Below are 22,535 nucleotides of genomic sequence, written 5' to 3'. Positions count from 1 at the left end.
ATGAAGGTTGCCATTTCTATAAAAAGTCTGAGACCCACCTGGAAATGGAGCACAAGGTGCTACTGTGACTCTGAAGAGGCAAGTAAGCAATCACCCCCTGACGAAGTTACAGTAATTTCACGATTATAAGCCGCACTGAGTGTAAGCCGCACTTCTGGGTTTCAGCAACTTTTTGTTTTTTGTCCATATATAAGCCGCACCTGATTATAAGCCGCATGTTACAATACAGAGTGTGATAAAAGGTATCTATTCTATCACCATCTGTTGAGGGTGGGGACAGTGATCCTTGTCTCAATGGCAGATAATCTGCTAATGGGCCATCCATTGAAACCAGGCGGGGCATTGTTCTTTATCTTTTCACAACCCATTCTTCCTCCAGGGAGTCATTGTCTGCTAATGGCCCACTGAGTCCCACTGTGTGACTGATAAAATTACTGCATCCCATTGGAAGTTGCTCCAGCCAGGGGGAAGAGCCCAACATTTCTTACCAAGATAAAAACAGAGGCTTTGGGACACTAAGGGAGCCCCTTTCTCCACTGGACTCCAGAGGAAAACCGGATTTCTCCACATCACCACTGGACCTTTAGAGGGAAACTGCACCTTCTACAGGAGCACTGCTCCAACTGAGCCACATCTGTCACTGCAGGAGGATGCAGCCACCATTTAATGGGACTGCTACCAACACCCTGCCTGATGGGGTGTCAGGTTGTACTCTTTGTCAGGGTTTGGAGATTGTTTCTTTGTAGTGCTGTACTTCTATTTGGATTTCCCTAGAAAAGAACTGTTATTCCTAATTCCCATATTTTTGCCTGAAAGCCCCTTGATTTCAAAATTGTAATAATTTGGAGAGAGGGGGTTTACATTCTCCATTTCAAAGAGAAGTTCCTGCCTTTCTCAGCAGACACCTGTCCTCCAAACTAAAACAGCAACTTTTCATTCTTTGTCCATATATAAGCCGCACCTGATTATAAGCCGCACTTTGGGTTCGGACCAAAATTTTAGTCAAAATGGTGCGGCTTATAATCGTGAAATTACTGTACTTGGAAACAAGATGTTGTTACACCTGAGGTGCTGCCTAGAGAATGACCAACTGAACTGTTGGCCTTTTGCATAACTGCTACTAACAGACAACCTAAGTCAAAGACAGCAGTCAGCCACAACTGGGATGCAACTAAAAATCCATATGAAACTCAAGTCAGAAGTTCAGCTTTGAGAACCTAAGTCAGACATGTGAACCCAACAGTCAGCAAAGTATCTGGAAACAGCCCCCACTACATCACCCAAACCTGTGACTACTGGTAAAAAACACAGTATGTGGTGTAAATTAATAATAACAACAGCAGCAGAGACTTGTCCACTTCATTCTGCCCCACTGCCTCCACCATGAAATCATTTTATCTGATACAGCAGAAGTACAACACTGCAACAAATCTGTGCAATTTCTAAAACCTGGAGCAATTTCAAGGCAAACAATCCATGCTTCTCATGCTTGGTCTGCCAGCTCTCCATAAAAAACACAATCTGGGACAACAGCCCTTTCATTTTGTCCCACTGATTTTATTTTCTGTAAAAAATCCTTTGAAAACTGACACACAGGCCAAGGCAACTGAGGATTAAAAAAATATATACCAGGACAAAACACTATGAACAAAATTGTCTCATAAAGGAAATATAAATATGCCTTTAATAGAGTGCAGCCATCTTTTCATCTGTCTCACTAAAGAGTGGGTGGCTGTAGATTATGTCCTCACACTTCAGCAGAAAGCACAGAGCTTTTTCCACAGGCCACAAGCCACCAGCAGGTGTCACCGAAAAACCTTGCCAGCTGCCTTCCCTGGACACAGCATGGTCTCACCAACAGTCCATGTGCTGGATTTCATTGAATCAATGCTGCCAGAACGAGCTGATAGCTACCTCAAAAAGATCCAAATACATCCATCTGCAGCTGACTAGAGAGAGTCCACCTCAGAGACAACCATTCTGAGTTAGGTTTGCATGCTAGGTTATACCACATGGGGAGGTGACAGACTTTGTCCCAGCCACTGGACATCATCACAGATGTTCAGCCACAAAAACACTTCCATGGTCAGCAGTGAGGCTACATGAGTCCATGCAGGTACTCTGGGAAGCAAATGCTAGAGCATTGCAAGAACCATCTTCTCTTTCTTCTTCCTTTTTCTCTTCTTCTCCTCAAAATGTTCAGTAGCATCAGCAAAAAATGTCACCTCGTCCTTGGCCTCGATCTCCCTCTTCAGGAACTGGAGCCCTGCCATGTTGAATCCCAATACATCCTGCAGAGACAAACCAGTACCACACTGTGAGACACATCCCAAGCTAGTTAGGAGGCAAAGAGTCCTGCACTGGCCACCCTCTAATAAAAGACGATGAAAACAAGACAATTCACAGATTTAAAAAAATGACATTAATTCAAATGTAAACTTCATCTGACCAGGAGAACAGTCAGTCCTGCACTCATTTCCCCAGAGTCCTCTCTTAAGAGCAGCTATAATCCACTGTATTTTCTGAAAGACAAGTTGCTGGCAGGCACCTGAAGCTTCTTCTGGGAAAATTGTATTGAGGTACCACAGAAAAGCTCAGGAGAAGCAGGGAGTTACTTTACCTCCTACATATTTAAAACTAGCCAGCCAAGATCCAAACACATGTATCAGAAAACCAAGTGCAAATGAGGCAGGGAGCGCAAGTATAAGCTCACCACTGGGTATTCTCACATGAGGAGGAACATAAAGGAAAGGCAGCCTATTTGCAAAAGAGGATGGTTTAAATGAATGCAGATCCCTGACCAAGTTACCCACTGGACACCACAGACAACTAAGGCTCACAAACATTGCTTCATCCCATTATTCTAGATCCTGGAAAAGGGGAGGGTGTAACACTTACCTGGGCCTCACTGACTCTGGAGATGGTGGTTTTCTTCAGATTTTCTATCACTGTCACCAGCATTTGATTGCTTGTGATCTGTCCAAAATGTATCCTGGGAACAAAGCAGGCATTGTATTGCAGCATTGTTCTTAGAAACATCACAATGCCCCTCTCCTGAGCCCCTCTATGTTCTGGACATACAGGAGTATTTTATTAGTCTTCCCCAGACCAGCACTGGACATGGACAGGCATGTACAAATTTATCTGGAAAAGCTGTTTTCTTGTGTTTGACAACAGTTCAAGGGGAAAGTCTTTCTGAGGACACAGGCTCTACAGCAACTCTGTGCCACCAACTGTGGAACAGGCTTGATGTGGAATCTTTTCATTCCAGTGAGACTTGGGCCACCAAGACCAGCAACCCTGTCTGGGCAGATCAGCACTCTGCATCCAAGTTCATTTCCACACACCATTCACTGTGGGCTGCAGAGATTCCTTATCTCCTGCACAGACCACGTGCTTACTCTCAAGGATGCTTCCCAGGAATTTCAGGCCCAGAGACTCAGAAGATAGCCCAGACACTGTCTGGACAGATTAAGGACTCACTTGAGCAGGAAGAGGAGAGCTCGGCACAGAAGTTCAACATCTGAGCCCTGCTGAATATATTCATTGAAGAGTCTGAGCAGATCATGGACATAGGAGAAGGGCAGCACCAGAAGAGACTCTTCCAGCTCACTGAGGGAAAAAGCAAAGGGACACAAGCATTAGTCTCAGCCACTGCACTGCTACAGATAAGCAGGAAACATATCCACATAGGTGAGTTCTGGTACTCAGCAGTGCTAAGCAATTCTCACAGCTAGTCCATGATTGCCCACATCTGCACCAGATGTCCTGCATACATACAGCCAAGGCATATTGTGGCACAGGGAGTAGGCACACAGCCTTCCTTCCTCAGCATCCCCAAACTGCTCTCCACACACATGTGCATCTCCAAGCAGCCAACTCATATCCAGAAGCTTCAGTCCACTTTCCCCATGGAAGGAACACTTCTCATTCCCAAGTTCCATGCATGTTCCAAAAGAGGCTGCCGGGAACAGTGACTCCAGACTCTCTAGCACTGCCCATACCTTGCTTAAGAGACCACTCAAGGACCCCAGTCCTGGCCCTAGAAACCCAACACCAATCTGCTCAGCAACAAAGCTCTTGGCACTCACCTTGATTTGACCTTCTTGAAGACTTCCAGCACATATGCAGAAGGCTGCAACAGAAGAAAGACACCAGCCCTGCTTAACAAAAAGCATTCCAGGACCAACATGCCCTAAGGTCCATTTCACACAGTTAAAAACACACCATCACATCTTGTGAGACAGACACATCAAGCTGAATATTACAAAGAGGAAACCCCTTTGGCATCAATCAGCTGTCACTCTGAGAAGTTCTTCCCTTAGCCTTCTCAGGGTACTCTACACCAGTGAAGTACATTGTGAAAAATCTAATTTATATTTAACCAGTTAAGTCATCTCAGTTCATGTCAGTGAATCTTGTACAAAGTAGATAAAAAGCTTTATATATAAAACCTTATACAAAACTCATTCCCAGACTTAATTCCTACTACTCATTTTTATCTGCTGAAAGCGTTTGGCAGATGCAGAATCAAGCTGAGAATTGGGAAAGAAAAGTGCCTCTAAGTCACAGGATTTCATAGACTTCTGTTCAGTCTATCCAACTTAGAATTAAATAGACCTATAATCATGGAGGAAGGAACAGAAGGCCTCTTGCAAGGTGGTTACAGGTAATGAGAAGGAAGACAAAGGCTGTTTTACCTAGCACTGACATTGAGCTTTGAGCAACCTGGTCTAGTGGGAGGTGTCCCTGCCCAAGGCAGATGGGCTGGAACCAGATGATCTTTAAGGTCCCACCCAACCCAAACCATTGTATGACTGCATGAGAAGGGGAAGAGTGAAAAAACAAGGATCTTCCTAAGGATACTTAAAAAACACAGTCTTGGAGTGCACATTGGAATACACCAAGAAAACTAATCTCAAGAGTAGTGGATTTTTATTTATCAATGAAATCCATGCATCCTTGTCTGTGTATTTTGTAATATGTCAAAAATCTGCAGAATTTAGTGAAAACTGCTGTGCAGTAGTATGACATAAATGAATAAGGCACCAGCTCTAGCCTGCAATACTTGGGCATTGAACTACCATTCAGAATTTTCTCAATGTAAACTCTGGAGGAATAGGAACATCATCAGTAACTGGTGTAGCAACACCACATAAATAAACCTGGGAAAGGTTGAACTAGCTTTCCATATCTTGGAGAAGACTGTAAACCCCTGGTTCGTGATAAAGAACATCATAAGGTCATGGTTAACTGTGGCAGGATTAAACTTTTGTAACACACATGCATGATACTAAAAAAAAAAAAACCCACACACACAAAAAAAACAGAAACAAAAAAAACCAAAAAACCCACAAAAAACACAAAACAAAACCAACAAAAAAACAACCACACACACAGAAAAACAACAAAAAAACACCATCACCATGAAAACCCCAAATTATGTTTACTTTGCATAAGCAAAAAAAGTTGAACTGAGCACTCCTTCCCCACAACAACCCAGCATGTTGACTCAGCAAATCAACCAGTCCCTCTCCAGCCGAGAACGAACTACAGCCTCTGACCTGGACATTCCACTTACTGTAATATTTCCATAGGCACGGAGAATGGGATTGACAGGGAAGGGAACCTGGAGACACAGAATGGGTTAGAATCAGGCAGGTGTGTGTGTGTATAAATGCATATTCAGAGCACAGTAGCAGAGAGCTTTTACTGCAATTCCCACACCTCCACCCTCCCTAGAATGTTGCTGAAGACCTCCTTTGCAGCCAACAGAGAATCTCATTCTCAGATATATGTCTAACTCAAACATGGATGAATTTTCTTCCACTTCTTGTCACTTTTCCTGCTCCTATGACAGCCCCTTATTTAGCAGGGAGTGTTTAGATGAAGGCAAAGATGAGGCTTTAGGATGAACCTGCAGCAGCACGCTCTTCCAGGGACAAAATTTACATCCTGCTATGACTTTAAGCATAAAGATCATTGGAAAGAACACATCCCTAATTATGCCCCAGAGCACAATGCCATTTTGTTCTCCAAGAGATTTGAGCAAATGTCTGCTGCTTTCAGCTGTCCTTTTATCTGCATGCTAAGCCTTTCCACCTGAGTTGGAAGGATAAACCCACCACACCTTCGGATTTTTACATTGCTCAGTCTTTTACCTCTTTTCCTGCAGCTTTGCATATGGCATTGTGCTCCTTCTGTTTTGCCATCTCTTCTCTGTACAGCTCGATAGCTTCCATGATCTTCTCAGCCTGTGCAGCACAAGAACAGCACATCAGTACACCTGACAAGCCAGGACAAAGCTCAGCTGGACAAACAGAATTGGAAGCAGAGCTGACACAGAGTACCACATGGCATTTCCCCTGATAACCTCTACTCCAGACTGCACCATTAACCTGAACACACAAGTCATGTCCTGAAGATGTCACACACCATCCACATTCCCCCGGTGCCCTGGGTGCTCTCTGGTGCAGTTTCACTTGTTGCTTTGACGACCACCCCCCACAAGCAGTGTCCCTTTGAGGCACAAACCAGGGTTAGGCCATTTTGACTATTCAGACTGTAAGGATTTCCTCTGAAAATCACCAAACTGTTGAAAACTGCAGCCATGGCATTACCCACCCCCACAGCTTCCTAGTACATCTCCCACATCAAGCCCCACAATAGATTTCCACCTTCCACAGATGCCCACTAGACTGCACAGCCCTTCTCAGAGAGGCCTAATGCCTTGAGAACTGCTGCCTTGTGCTCCTTTGGGATGCAAAGTCCACAGGGCAAGAGCAGCTCTGTCTGTCCCACATGTGACAGACAGCTGCAGCTACAGGAACCTCACGCCTCTTTCATCTCAGGAGGGAAGAATTCCTGGCGTGTGACTCTCCAGAGTCAAAACCCTACCTGTTGGCTTCTGAGCAGGTCAGACTGCCTCTCTGGATTCAAGAGCACTCTGCCCTTAAGTGACAGCACAGGTTACTCTTCAAACTGATGCTATGACGCTGTGAAGCCCCCCTTGAGAAACTGGTAAGGCACAAAGCCACACTGGCAGAGTCACAGCATCTTACCGCTTTGATGGTTTCAATGGTCTTCTTTCCTGCCAGCCCTGCCTCTCCTTGCCTCTCTCCAGCCACCTACAAAATACAGAGATGCAGTTCAATCCTTTCACAGTACTACAGCCAACTGCACCATGGAGCAGCCATAGCTTCAGCATCCCCTTCCCCCCACACCACCTCAAAGCAAGAAAACGACCTTTCTTTGTGATACCTCTTCTATGCCTCTTACAGAAGTAGTTTTTCCAGAGTTTGTACACTCAGACTGACACATATTCAGATGGTGCAACTCACCACAGGCTGCTCTTCCTTTGCCACACTCTCTTCATATTCAGCTTCTTGTTGCTGTAGAGGATAGGAACACAACATATTAATAGCAGAGAGCAAGGCAAAGGTGCAAATCCCTTCCAGACTGTTTGAGCAAGGCAGCCTGGAGGGCTTCATGCAGACCATTGCAAAACCAGGACCAATCAGCAGAAACCAACAATGCCAGTGACAAAATTCCAGCAGCAACCATTTGTCCCTGGTCCTAACCCCACAACGAACTCTAGAATCTATCTCGGAGAAAGAAATCTGCTCTGGGTGCAGGAACCCACCAAGCTGAGACTGAACTACAGTTAAGCACCACACCTTTCATCAGTCACACAACACAGAGGGAACAAATCTAGAAAAGTCCCAGTGTTGTCTGGGGCTTCAAGACGAAAGAGTGTCTGGTCTGCCATCTCTCACATCACTACTCGTGTATTCATACCCACCCTGCTACACAAACTTGATCCAAAACAAATTTCTCTAGAAACTGGAAAAGAGCTATCTCTGTCTCTCATTTTACCAAATACAGAGCATCAAGGTACAGTGTGGAGGTCAGCTCTTGCAAACAGGCTGGGATAAAAAAACCCCGAACAGCTACTGCAGGTTTCTCATCCACTCCTTGTATTTCTGCCTCCTTGCCCCCTCACCATGGTTTGAGACCTGCCTTACAAAGGGGTGACAGAAACAGGCTTCTCTGAGGGATCCCAAAAATATAAAGAGTTATAAGGGAGTTATAAGAGTTATAAGTTCCAAGGGAACCTCTGATTAGATACATGAAAAAAACACATGGGCCAACCCCAGTGGTGGCTCAATACTGGAACAGGTGCTCAGACAGTCTGGAAAATGTCTTTCCTTGGAGATGCCAATGTATCAAGGTAAGTCTCAAAGCAGTTGGATATAGCTTTAAGATCATCCTGCAGTGAGCAAGGGGTTGGAATAGAGACCTCCAGACTTTCCTTCCTATTGAAGTCCTTCTGAGTCTATGATTTCTCACAATACATGCTCAAATGGAATAGAATGGGCTTCTTCCAGCATCCTTGAGCTCTGGGGCCTGCTACTGAGACAGAATGGACCTCTCATGGTTGGAAAAGGGACAAACTGCATGTAACAGAAGCAGTGCTCTTCATCCCTCTACATCAGCCACCTGCTCAACTGCCTCCCAAACACACTTATGCTGAAAGGCACACAAGAGAATGCCAAAGACTGTAAGCAAGAGGCCTGTAGAAAGCCACTAAAGAGAAAATAAATTAAAAAAAGCAGGTCTGGAAGTTGGTTTTGGTGGGAAAGATGCAGCTCTCACCATCTCCCTCTCCTCCTCCAAAATCAGTGGCTCTCTTGTCCTTTCCCAGAGGCGCAGGGACTTGTCATGGGATGCTGACACCACATAGTCCCCATTGGGACTGAGTGCCAAACACCATACCTCCTGGTGATGCCCCTGCATAGATGACAGAAGAGGTATGACATTAACATCACCCAACTTCCACCCCTGAGGAAAATCCTGCTCATGCAGGGACAATGCTCCCTTTTAACAGACTCCAAAAACTTCCTACCTCCAATGTCTGGATATGCTCAAACTTATCTGCATCCCACTGCTTAATCTTGCTGTCCTTCCCAGCTGTGAAGAAGAGATGGGATTTGGGCACAAACTGCAGATACATCACACTGGAAGAGAAAAAGGCTCAAATTTACTCACTTGGAGAACACTGCAGAACTCTCCCTACTCTGTGCTATATAGAACAATTATTGCTGGACCACAACTCCTTGGAGACAAGTCCACAGTCCAAAGATGCTGTAGGATTTGACTAACCTGTCATCATGGGCAAAGAGAGAACGGTGACAGTCCCCAAAATCCAAGCCCCATATCTTCACATTCCTGTCAGCAGAGCCGGTTGCAATTAGAGTCCCATCCTACAGAGCAACAAAGAGAGGAGGGTGTGGTGGGCTGGCTGGAAGCCCCATGAGGAACTGCTGCTGCCCCCAGTGACGCAGCACTGCTGAGTAGGCAGGCATCTGGCTCCTGAAATGTGGCCTCCTGGATCCCTTCACCTCCTCCCCAGTGGCCCATGCTGTGTTATTGGCATGCACCCTGGCCCTCCTCTGACTCTCTGCAGGTATTTGGTTATATCCTGACATTCTTCTTGGCTTTCAATGAGCCTCATTTCAAAGATGCTTCAGAGCAAGATGCAGCCCAAGAATGAACAGGCACAAAGAGGCTGCACCCTCTCAGCACCGGCTCTCTGCTCCCATTAACAATTCAGGCTCCTCTCACACAGTAACTTTAGCAGAAAGCAGGCTGTACCTGTTACAATGAGTGTAAGGGACCATCACAGCACTTTGATTTCCACTCACAAAATGCCCCAGGGTCAGTTCTGTCACGACCCCAACTGATATCCCTTCCAGTGAGGACAGGACTGCAGAACAAGAAGGGGTTTGCTGTGTCCTACCCAAAAAATACTAAGTCAGGAGCAAGGAGGTGACAAGAAAGCATTATCATAGAGGCCTTGATGCCAACAGAGGTTCTCACACTCATCCATGTCACCCCAGTCCCATATTACACAGCCTTAGTGATACTTACATAGCAGATGTCCATACACAGCACTGGCAGCTTGTGTCCATACAGAGAAAGGAAAAACTGAAGAAGAAAGTTGGCTTAGTTAGACATGCTGAGTAGAGAGATGTGCAAATCTCAAGCTTCAGGCTACTTCTGCTCTGCCTCAGGAGCTGTTTTTCTAGCACTGCCCCACTTTCCTTCTTGCCTGAACACTGTTAGCAGCACAGTCATGAGGGCAGAATTGAGAATAAAGTAGAGAATTAGCCAAGCAAGCTGAACTAGCTCTGTTGGCTCTCTAGCTAACTCAGGTGCCAATCACCAATGTCAACGGAGTTCATTTCTGTTTCTCTCCATGTAACTGTCAGCACCAGTCTGTCTTGTGCTACTCCTAACATTCACCTGCTAACACACAGCTCCACAAATTCACCACACACTGCTCACAAGGAAGGTTCTCCTCTTGCAGGCTCTGCCTCTGCCATGCCTATTTAAAGCCACATGAGACACACTCATCCGCACCTTTACAGTGCCTGACAGATCTGAAGTACTACCACGTCTGCAGGGTCTAGAATGAACTTTGCCACCTGCAGGCTCAGAATACTTTAAAAATGGATCTTCCAGTACCCAATGTGGAACAAACCATTTCTTTCAGGTTTGCCAGTAGACAGGCCCCTGAAGGAGGATGCATGTTCCACATAAAACAGACACTTTTCCTTTCTATTCCTGACCTTGCAGGTTACAGTTACATCCCTTCCTGCACAGCCTTACAGCCCGTTTGGTCAAGCACCTTGAGCGTGTCAATGTAGAAAACCTTCACAGTACAATCCAGTAAGGAGACAGCCAGCAGCTTCTGGTTGGGGCTGTAGCGCACACAGAGCACGTCTTCATCCAGTTGTAAAATGCGCACATGTTTCATGGAAAGCCTGCAACAAGAGGAAAAAAACAACTGTTATCCCAAGCAAACAAAGTAGAAAATGATATAGACAAGTCCCACACTGCACCCTGGGAAAGCAACTGAATTTTAACATGCAGCATTCATTCCTCACTATGACAGGATGTTGAGGGTTGGTTTTTCCTTTCCTCTTTGCCTGTGAAATTTTTTTTCCCATTGACATGCTAAGAAGCACTGATGGCTCGGTTCTTAAGATGGAGGGGAGGCAGGAACCTCCCTGGTGTTTTTTGGGAGTTTCTCCTGAGTGTGCAGGGAGGGACTGGACGACAGCATGAGATTAGAAGCAAGTAAAAGCAGTGTGGGTCGCATCTGCATTGTCCACTGGGAGCCTGTCAGTGCTCCCTGCCAGCTTGACAGCAACTGCACCAAAGGGGAAAGTGCCTGAGGCTGAGAGGACTGGAATTGGGTTCCTGTTCTGTTTGTTGTTAATTCCATAGTTGTTGTTGTTTGCCTTGTCATACATACTAGTAAAGAACTGCTATCCCTATCCCCATATCTTTGCCTGAGAGCCCCTTAATTTCAAAATTATACTGATTCAGAGGGAGAGGATTTACTTTCTCCATTTCAATGGAGGGCCCTGCGTTCCCTAGCAGACACCTGTCTTTCAAACCGGGACACAGGACTAGAATAAGCAGTCTCTGATGGCCAATGAATTTCACTGTCACATTTACTGTAACGATCTGCAGGCCCAGCCTGTTTAGACACTAAACCCACCCACAAAAAAAGAGATCAGAATGAGGCAACTGCCTTTCTCCAGCTAAGCTCAGGTCCCCACAAAACTGCACTGACCCCAGACTCTTGTTCATGTGTTCCACACAGATGTCACGTGTGGACTTGCACTTCAAAGCTCCCCTCAATGACAATGGAACATGCACAAGATATATCTTCTCACCTTTTCTGAACATTGGTCTCATCCTTCACAAGCTCAAACTCCCAGAACTTGACACATTTATCAGCACCTCCTGTCACAAAGCCATGCTGTAGGGGAAAGCAAGAAAGTTGCTCTGAAATTAGTTCCTATCACCCAGAGAATGCCTACAGCAAGGAACTGCCAACACAGAGGAGGATTTTGAAATGTCCCACATTTCTACAGTATTGATGATTAAATGGACACCATCAGGAGCACTTGCTCTGGTTAGTGCACATGTTAGCTGAGCACCAACAATTTCAAAAGCTCTAGGTTATTTTGGAGGTAAAGACAAAAACCCCAAATATAAAAGAAAACCTGGACTGCAACTTTGGGACTGAAAGCAGTCATCTCAGCTACTGGTAAGAATACGCTTTTGTTTTGCGGGCAGCTTGAGATACTCAGTGTTACTGGATCACACACAACTTATTATCACCCTAAAAGCAGACCCTTCTAAAGGAACAAACGGTCAACATTTTACATTAAGAACAAGAGTAAAATCTATCCCATATATTTTAATCTTTAGGGTGGATAAATATCAGGCAGATTATTTCTTGCTGTGGTTTTGATTCCACCAGCTGCATCCTCCACCTCCCAAGATGAGGGGGTGTAAGGGTCAGTCTGAAGATTCCCTGATCTGCCTCACAATCATCATCAGAGACCCTGAGATGCTGGGACCCCTACTCCTCGCTCTGAACAGGAGCTACTGGGCCTGGCCGAGGTGGATGCTTGCCAAGGGACTACGTACAGATGTGCTTGCCAGTGCTGCTTCCATGGTACACTGTTCTCAAACAGAGAACTGGTTGTAGTGTTCTGTCTTGCACGGGCTTCTGAACACAATAGTCCATAAATCTCTCCACCTTTTGGCCAGAGGCCACTTGCCTCGGAAAAGAACTATAAAAATGATTACTTTCTGAAGAGACTTTGAGAATTCTTTCTCCCCACGGATGGAAGACATCGATGGATGATCCGACAACATCCCATCTGTTGGTAGCTATTCCCCCTATTCTCTCTCTCTCTCTCTACTTCATCGTCTTTATCTCTCTCCCTCTCACCATTACCCCAAAACTGAATTGCTGGCCCTCAATAAACTGCTTTGCTGCTTGCTGCTGAACAAAGCCTTAGTCTCTAGCTGTTGTCATTTGCACCCTGTGGTCAAATGAACCATCTCGACCCCCGCTCAGGTTGTGCGGACCGCAACAGGGGGTTCCCATGCTCCCATCAGTGGTGCAAACACAGTACCATAGGAAGGAATTACATGAAAAGATGTGCAGATGATACTTATAAGGATGTGAGTTACCTGGTCTGGTGAAAGAGCAATAGACCACACAGCCCCATCATGAGCATCAAGTGTCTCCATCAGACTGCCAGAAGCCAGGTCATATAGCTGCAGCTTCCCTGTCTGGGAAGAAAGACATCACAGAGGAAGAATCAACCTCTGCTCACAACTCATGACAGCTCCTGACAGAAGAGTTCCCTGCTACCCATGCTCCCACCAGCCAGTTTCATTAGGTGGCTGTTATACACAGATGGCCAAACTCCCGATCTCCATCAGGGCCTTCCCAAAGCTCTCCTCTGCTTTCCACCTCAAGCCACAAGAGCTCTGTAACAACTCCAGGAACACAGCAGTGCTCCAGATCAGCAGAGGCAATGCATCTTCTGTGAGGCTGCTTAATGACATTTTCCTAACACATTCTCTGACCTGGACAGTCCTGGAGTCAGAGGGCCACTTCTTACCTTGGTCCCAATGATGACCTGCCGAATCTCCAGGGACAAATAGCGAGCAGAGCGCGTACTCACACTCCATTGTCCGGATGCACTGCAAGGTTGACCTGTGGACAAAGAGCCCAAAACCTCTTATCACACACAAAATTTGGCCTGTTCAGTGAGACATGCTCCAGTCCAATGTGGCCTCTACCCATAGCTATCCTTCAACTGGGGTCAGAAGATAAGCCACCACTAGCCTGTTGACCCACACACTATCCAGCAGTACTGCTAACAATGTTCCCCATAAAAAACATGCCGCTATGTTGTCCACCATAATGACCTATCATTGCTGTGAACATGAACAGAGTTCCTAATTTTAAACAGTACTAGGGACAGAGTACTTCAGAGGAAACTGAGCTTGAAATCAGCACCACTCAAGAAACACTGGGACACCACTCTACACCAGAGAAGCACTCTACATCAACACACAACATTTTAGACCAAAGCAATAGCCTACTCAATCTAATCCTTCAGATAAGATGTCAAGAAACCCACATGTTCCCTAAAGAGCAGGCAGTAGCTTATTTAGGGAAACAGTTAATACCTCTTATTAAAAATGGAAAAAAAGAAAAAAATCCATAGCAAAATACAGTCTATACCCAACTGCTATGTATGACCTTTGTGTTTAGACCTTCTGTTGAAATTTTACTTCTGTAGTTTCTCACTTTCCCTAACAAGGAAAAAAGAAGAACATTTTTCTATTTACTTCCTTTACTGTTTTATCTCTTCCCATTGTCCCCTTTTTCTTGTCACTGCTTTTCTTAACACAGCATCTCTCAGTTCTGGGAGACTGACATAACCAGACTGCATACCTGTTCCAAATCTTCACAGACTCTGCAGCCGCTGAGAGAATGGCAATGTTGTCAGAGCTAAAAGCCAACGTCCTGACATCACTGCGATGGCCTCCAATGGTTATCCTGGACACACGGAGAGCCTGGGGCATTTGTGCTGATAGGTTCAGGTTGTACAATTCAATGACATTGTTCTGGAGCAGCAGTACCATCTTCAGCTCTCCTCTTGGAGAGAGAATCAAGTCAAATGATCTGTTTGATTAGATAAAATCAGAGCTGTACACAGGGGCAATAAGATAAAGTGTTAGAGGGATCAGTTATCAAGAAAAACTGAGACAGAGGAATATAGACAGAGCACATCCAACAAGCAAGTGCACATTGAGCCACAGAGGTGTGAATGGACTGGAGATTATGGTAGGCCTCTTCCCAGCTCCAAGCTAAACATATGTTGAGGGGGAAACTTCTTACACCTCTGCCTGCACTGAGCCATGCAGAGCTCTCCCCAGGTAGCTGCATAACCATCAGACTCTACAACAGACTTTCCACTAACTTGATTTTAGAAGAAGCTTTGATATTAGTGATGCGCTGAATCTCCTCCTGCAGGCTCAGCTGCATGCTCCTTTCAGGCTCTTCTTCAGAGTTCTGTCTGGAAATGTCAGATAAGGGAGGAGAGTCAGATGACCCAGCATAGCCAACATAAATTAACATGGTTGTCTTGGGTTGCAATACAGGATGTGACCAAAAGTATCTATTCTATCACCATCTGTTGAGACCGGGTGGGGCAGTGATCCTTATCTCTGCGGGTGATATTCTGCTAATGAGCCATCCATTGAAACCAGGTGGGGCAGTGTTCTTTATCTTTTCACAACCCATCCTTCTCCCAAGGAGTTACCTTCTGCTAATGGCCCATTGAGTCCCACGGCATGACTGATAAAATTACAGTAATTTCACGAATACAAGCCGCACCATTTTGACTAACATTTTGCTCCCACACCGGAAATACGGCTAACAGTCAAGAGCGGCTAATATGTGAATAATTTTCTGACATTTACAACCCCAGAAGTGGAAACCAAGGTGCTGAGTCGAGCAACCTGCCAGTAAAAGCCGGCATTTTGCGATTGTTACAAATTGTTACTCTGTTGCGCCGCAGGTGGAGTTAGCTCCCTGTAGGCAGCACGGGGGGCGGGGGGAGAGGCAGGGGAAATCCCTCCTTCCCTCCTCTCCCGAAGCCAGGGGGAGAGACGGGGGGTCCCGTGCTGCCATCCCCTTGGCCCATGGGGTAAGCGGGGAGCTCCTGCCCCCGCCTGCCGTGGCAGGAGCAGGCAGGCTCCGTCCCCACCCGCTGCCACAGGAGCGGGGGTGCTCCGTGCCCCCCTGCCACCACGGGGCAGCGCTGGGCCGGGGTGACCGAGCCCAGTGGCAGCGGCGGCCGGCCCCGAGCAGCCCTGCCAAGCGGCAGCGCTGAGCTGGGCCACCTGGCCCCATCAGCAGCCCCAAGCGGGCCGAGCCTGCACAGCCTTAGCGGAGCCAGTAACCCCCGCCATGCCTCGATTGTGTTACTCAGGTGCGGCTTATTTATGGACAAAGAACGAAATGTTTGCCAACACCCAGAGATGCGGCTTATAGTCCGTGCGGCTTGTATTTGTGAAATTACTGTACTTCATCCCATTGAGAGATGGTCCAGCCAAGGGGAAGAGTCAAGCCTTTCCTACCAAGATAAAAACTGAGAACTGGGACACCAATGGAGCCATTTTTCCACTGGATTCCAGAGGAAAACCAGATTCTCCACATCACCACTGGACCTTTGGAGGGAAACTGCACCTTCTCCAGGAGCAATGCTTCAACTGAATCACATCTGTCACTGCAAGAGGACTGCAGCCACCATTTTATCAGACTGCCACCAACATCCTGCCTGACGGGGTGTCAGGTTGTATTATGACTTTGTCAATGTTTGGGGTTTGCTCTTTGTAGTACCGTATTTCTATTTTGATTTTCTTAGTAAAGAACTGTTATTCCTATTCCCGTATCTTTGACTGAAAGCACCTTATTTTCAAAATTATAATAATTTGGAAGGAGAGGATTTACATTCTCCATTTCAAAGAGAAGCTCCTGCCTTTCTTAGCAGACACCTGTCCTGCAACTAGGACAATGGTGACAGAGAAAACACAAGGAAACCACTTAGCCCGCTGAAAACAACGTCCCTCTTATCCAGCAGTGCTAACCATATTTAAGAATAGGGACAGTGAGGAGTGGACAGTGAAGTTCATGCCAGTATGCCGACTACTAAGTACACTAACTGTCCTACAAAAGGCAACCTCCTCTGGAGTCAAAACACAAGGCACATTACAAAGATGGATACAAAATAGGCAATAGAAACTGTGTTTGAGAGCAACACCAGCTTCTGCTCATCTCCTATCACTCACCAAAAGCTCTCAGCCATTGCTATAATGCATTTCCAGATTTACTTGCCCTGTGCTTTAGTTTCTACCTTGGAGCCAGACCCCTCCCTAAGGGCTGTTCTGAGGCACCTGTTTAGTGCTAGGATACACAGAGACACTTAACATAGAGTAACCATTAAGAAAACTTACCTGTATCTCTGACTGTTGTAAAAGAGGAGATGAAGTATCAGACTCTCTGTGACTTTTCAGATGAAACTCTCATTCCTGCATTGCCTACCAAGAACTTACTTTGATACACCAAGCAGTATAAACACCAATGTCAGGCAGAGCTGAGAAGCTCTGAAAAACCCATTTTTCATCCATTTCTTTGCATACTTAAGCTTTTCTTTTTCAGAGGAAAGACTCAGAAAGAAAGGTATTTCCTTAGTCTCTGGAAGCAGTGCTGCTCAGACAAGCACCACGGATGCACAGAAAATCAACCCCAAAATACAACAGCTAGCACAAAGAGAATGGCCAGAAGCCTGGAGTTCAACCACTAGTAGTGTAATGGTACTGAAGAGCTTTTCTAACTGAAGAGCTTTTCTAGAGCATTCTGGACATAGACAGCATCCAAAAAATTACTTACTTAGCTTTTTTCCTTGCTTTTTTCATTTTCTTTTCCAATTTCTTTTGGACTTCCTCTTCAGAAAGGACAGAGAACACTTCCAGAACAGAGTCTGTTCCCTAGAGTCAGAGCAAACAAATTCAAAGGTATGCAAAGCCCTGGCTGGCCCTTACAGAAAGTACCCAATGTCTCTACCAGCCTCCTTTACAGCTCAGTAGAAGAGTCCCCCCATTACTCACATGGCAGGCCAAAAACTTGCCCATTTGGTCTGTGCTAAGAGTCACCACTCGGTCTTTCCCTTCCCGCATGATGGATCCAGCTTTGCTGCACTTAATGATGCGCTACGGGGAAAGAGGAACAAACTTGGGTCTGAAACGCCAAATGATCTTCTCAAGCAAACTCTAAAAACCTGCTGACAAGGGAAGTCAAGGAGAGGGGGAAATGAACCTACAGGGTCCTGGCATATGATAAAGGGACAAAACAAGCATCTGTGTGAGCTACAAGCTTATCACCTGGTATTTTGTTGCATTTCAGCTGAAAATAATCATTGGGAGTCTCAGTGGAAGAAAAACTTTATTGGCAAACCATAGCCATTTAAGAGATAGAGATTTTTTTTTTATGCTATAGAGGCAGAAGAGCTCAGTCAAAAAAGGCAGAGATGGTGAGAACAAAGACTCTTAAACAGGGCATTGAAGGGTGAGAAATCCTCTGGGGAGGAAGCTGGAAAATTAATTAATAAAATCAGGTATCTATCACAACTACAAGCAGCCTGAGATGTGAGCAGTACCTCTGAAAGTTCTACCAGAAAGACAGATTCAATAAAGTCTCCAGCAGCAGCACAAGTGGGAATGGCTTTCTGCAATCCAATCTCGCACCACATTTTATTACAGTGCAACTCTGACCTCCCTGTTTCTGCAAAGCTGAGCACCAGTACTGAACTCAGCACCTGCCAATCAGCTAGGAACTATTTTATTTCTGTGTTGTTTGATGAAAGAGCTCTATTAGCACTGTTTAAATTTATACACTTGCTAGTCCTTCTCAAATAGAAAGCAAAGAAAAAACTGTCAGTGGAGAATAAATCTGGGGGTATTTTGGCACACATACTTCTGCTGATGTTTTGCAAGTAGATGAGGCAGCAACGGCTGCTGAGGAAGTTGTTATGGAGCAAGACAAGAATTATCACGTTTTCCCAAACAGGCTAAATATGACACTCAGGATATAAAACATGGAAATGGGGTTAGATACACCAGCTCAGAGACAGCATGGAAAACTGATCTTACTTCCTCAGGATGTTCATCCAGCTCTAAGGTCTCATCTTCTTCAGTGTTTTCTTCTGTTTCAGGTGAAGGAGACCCTTTGCTTTTCTTGGATTCTGGTTCATCAGGATCTTTTACCTGCTCACAGGGAAAAAAAAAACAACAAAAGGAGTACCTAAGAGCTATAGTACTGTGCTTTCTGGCTCACACTTCATTTGCCTGGAGATACAACTGGTTAGCATACACTGGAGTGTCCTACAGCATTCCTGAAAACACCAAGCACTCCATGTGCTCCCATGATTATCATCCACACACAAGACTGTCTTCCTCAGCTGTACATCAGAAGGCAGGAAGATCTGACACTGAAAATCTCATTCTGAAAGTGCTTGCAGTGTCACTTGAAAGCTCAAAACACAGGAAACAGCAAAGTCTATGCCATGAGCAGCTTCTAGACCCCTCATACAGCAAAGACTTTGGCTGTTTCCTAGAACACCCATCAGATTTGAACATGTTCCAGTTCCATCTCAGTTCAAAGACAAGCAGCTGGGCAGCGGGGCTGAGGGGTTACAGAGGGAATGTCTTACCTCCAGGATGTACGTGAGATCCCACACCCTCAGCTCACTGTCAGCACTCCCAGTGATCAGACGTCTCTCTTTAGACAGCAAAGCCAACCCCCAGACCTGTCCAGATGCAAATTGTGAGGAACTGACTCCTTTAACTATCATTAGAAAAAGCACAGCATCTTTAATTGACTTATTTAAACAGCAAGCAAACAGAGAATGGATCTAGCTGGGACCTCCTCTGGGACACATGCATGGGAATTGTCACCCACTGTATCAGATGACAGCTCTTGAAATGTTTGGAAGTTTCTCATTTGCTCACTCCTAAAGCCTAATGAAAGTAAAATGCATGATGGTGCCAGCTTACAGCTCCTGAAAGCAAGGAAAGCCCAGAGTGAGCCGTGACATACTAAGTCCCACCAGCCCAACAGCTCCCATACATCTTTTTACCTCAGCTCGGTGTCCAACCAGAGTTTTGAAGCAGTGTTGGGTGTCCAGATCCCACCATTTCACCAGTGTGTCTTTGGCACTGGAACAAAGAAGTCAGACATGAGGAAAGACTCCAGAACTCGCCATTTTCCCAAGTGGTAGAAATACAAAAAAACCTAAAACATGTCAGAATGTATCACAGAGCAGCTACTCAAACATTGAATTTTGTAAGCCAGACAAAAAAGGAACAGCGATGCTGCAAAAAGATATCTGTCAAGTCACTGAAGTTAACCTGGAAATATTTCAAACTGCATTATAAAAAGGGTATCATCTTTTCCATCTGAAAAAAAAAAACCAAAAAGAAAGCTGTTTTAATTTTAAACTGAACTGATTCCATGCACTTTTCTATTTAAGTAAATGGCATATTAAAAAGTAAAAAATTAGTGACTGATATTTCAGCAAAAGAATCTCCTGTCAACCATTTATTATCAAAGGGATTCAGTCAATTTGCAGTTCATTTAGTTGAATAACTAAAAATCAACTAAAAAAGCCCCTATCATCTTCTAATTAATTAATCTATTTACAGCTTACAAGAAAGCAATTTTTCTGTCACAGTGCTGTGTGAATGACACATAGAGAAGGTAAGTCTGCTTAATTCTTCAAGATAAACAAAAAAAAAAAACCAAACCAAAATCTGTTACATACATAATGAACATGTTATCACTACTCTTCGTTACAATAATTTTAAGTTGATGGATTTACCAACAAGTTAAATCCTTTACCAAACACTTTCCAGTATGGCCATTTCAGTTGCTCTAAGACTTGGATTCAGGTACCAGACTTAAAAAATATGTGCATGTGACAAAATAATGTTCAAGGATGCTGGTGGGTCTGAGGTATCCCAGGATAAGAAGGAAAATACAAATGGTTGTAGCAGACGGGATGTCTAAATTGCAAGTACAACCAAGCCTGCTTTCCTGATCTACTCTTTTACTCAATTTATTAAATTACTCTTAATCTGGCTCACCAAGTGACCAACAAGTTCTTCTCCTTCAAGAAAAGGACTTGAGTGATGACATCCTTGTGTCCCCTCAGCCGGTACAGGCCACTCTCATTGATGACATCCCACACAATGACTTCTGTATCCTGGAACAGAGAGTGTCTCCATGGGACTGGTCCTGGTCTCTTCAAAACTTCTGCCATGAGACTGAAAAGATTACCTGAGAGCACACCTCCTCACTCTGAATCACAAGGATGATTAATGCAAGCGACATTGCTTCCCCAAAGGTGCAGTCAGACTGATAAATGTACCATCATCCCAGCCTGAGACACTTTTGCTATTCCTCATCTCACAAGATTCTTCATTTTAACAGCTCTACCAGTGCCCTACACCTGCCTCCAGCCCCTGCTGCTCCCCTAGCCCTGGGCTCCCCACTTCCTCTCACTGCCGTCCTCTGGCTACAGGCTGAGGCCACACTTAAAATACTGAACTATTCAGTGCAGGTCAGCCTTCCCCATGGGGCATCTCTGTGAAAGGGTCATGCTCCAGATGTCAAAGCCTCACCTTTGAGCCAGACACCAGCCTGCCACCCAAGTGGTCATACTGCAGGGCTGTAACTGCAGCCCTGTGCCCATTGAACGTGATGGTCGATTCTGCACTTAGGAGGTTGAAGACACTAATTGCTCCATCTTCATACCCAACAGCCAGGTGCAATCCATCTGGAGAGGGGCAGAGGCAACTGACTTGCTGCTTGAGACCCTTAAGGATAAGAACCTGCAATTTTTAGGACATAAAACATGTATAATGTTGATAAATTACATGTCAGAGTCAGATACTTATACAGCAAAGATAATATAGTCTACTCTTCTCCTGAACTTGCAACTGAGTGCTTTTGCCACTCATAAGTTCATTTTTCAACTTCCTGCACCAAATATAGTATCATTAATCCCATTTTCCCAGGCAAATAGCAGCTAGAAGGGAAGCAATTTCTCACGATCAAACAGGAAACTGGTGCAGAGCAAGCCCTGGAACTCAGAATCTGAAATTTCTGCCCCCACGTATTAAGTGCCAGATAGCAAGAAATATTGTTTGAGAGTAAAGTTGGAAAGTTTCTTCCTGACTCCATCTTCTCTTGCCTGGCCTTTCTCAGCTATAGGACAGAGTGGTTTTTCCACAGACTGCACAAGAACTTGAGAATGATAAAAATATCTCCAACACAACATACCAGCAATCAGCACTCCAGAGGCTGTGAAACAAAACCAGATTTCAGTTTGTAATGGACAGTAGTACTTACAGTGATTTCTGAATCTCACAAGAGACAGTGTGTGGTAAAGTCCTTAAAGTTACAGCTCACAACCTCCCTTCTGAGATACAATTTTTATATGGGATGCCCAGTTCCACAGCCAAAACACAAACTCTGTGACGTCCCTGATTTGTCCAAGAACATTCACACAGCCAGCTAGATCAGGAGCAGCTTTCCAGTCTGAGCTGCAGACTCACTCCATAACCTAACCTCACGCTGCGCCCACCCGATCCAAGAGCCGGGGAGGCTGTGGAGGTATCGCTTCCCTCCAAACGCTTCCCAGTACCACAAATCGCTTCGCTTCAGGCGCCGTAAAAGCCCCACACGCTGCACTCCAGCCCTGCCCGCCACCGACCGCCCCCAGCACTGCACCCCGGGTCCCACCTTCTCTCCTTTCCTCGTGTCCCACACGAACACGTGCTCGCAAGCCGGCACGGCCACGTAGCGGCCCCGCTCGCCGCGCAGCGCCACGAAGACTACGCCGGCCCTGGGGCTGGCCACCAGCCCGAAGAGTGCGGCGGGCTCGTAGCGCAGGTACTGCCGCGTAAGGCCCATAGTAGCGGCGGCGGGCAGTGTGGGCGCAAGGAAGGCGCGGGGCAACCGCGGCCGCCACACGCGCCGTGCTCCGGGCCCGTCGCGCTGGAAGTGCGTCAGAGAGGGTCCG

At 45.7% G+C, this 22,535-nt stretch overlaps 1 protein-coding gene across 1 annotated transcript; it reads right to left on the bottom strand.

Moving 5' to 3' along the window:
• Positions 1-1,536: 1,536 nt before the first annotated feature.
• Positions 1,537-22,515, bottom strand: WDR3 (WD repeat domain 3). The gene is given in 27 exon segments (XM_033052177.1): positions 1,537-2,291; positions 2,899-2,992; positions 3,484-3,612; positions 4,092-4,135; positions 5,582-5,629; positions 6,162-6,254; positions 7,062-7,127; positions 7,341-7,391; positions 8,656-8,790; positions 8,906-9,017; positions 9,163-9,263; positions 9,931-9,987; positions 10,691-10,826; positions 11,748-11,833; positions 13,063-13,164; positions 13,500-13,523; positions 13,525-13,594; positions 14,342-14,572; positions 14,871-14,966; positions 17,345-17,442; positions 17,563-17,664; positions 18,604-18,717; positions 19,164-19,259; positions 19,590-19,668; positions 20,596-20,714; positions 21,133-21,342; positions 22,256-22,515. Coding segments are annotated over 27 exon segments (2,820 nt in total). The 5' UTR covers positions 22,427-22,515; the 3' UTR covers positions 1,537-2,135.
• Positions 22,516-22,535: the final 20 nt, after the last annotated feature.

The sequence above is a fragment of the Catharus ustulatus genome, chromosome 2, assembly GCF_009819885.2.
Source record: "Catharus ustulatus isolate bCatUst1 chromosome 2, bCatUst1.pri.v2, whole genome shotgun sequence".
Lineage (NCBI taxonomy): Eukaryota > Metazoa > Chordata > Aves > Passeriformes > Turdidae > Catharus > Catharus ustulatus.
This window is presented reverse-complemented; position numbering and strand designations above follow the sequence as displayed.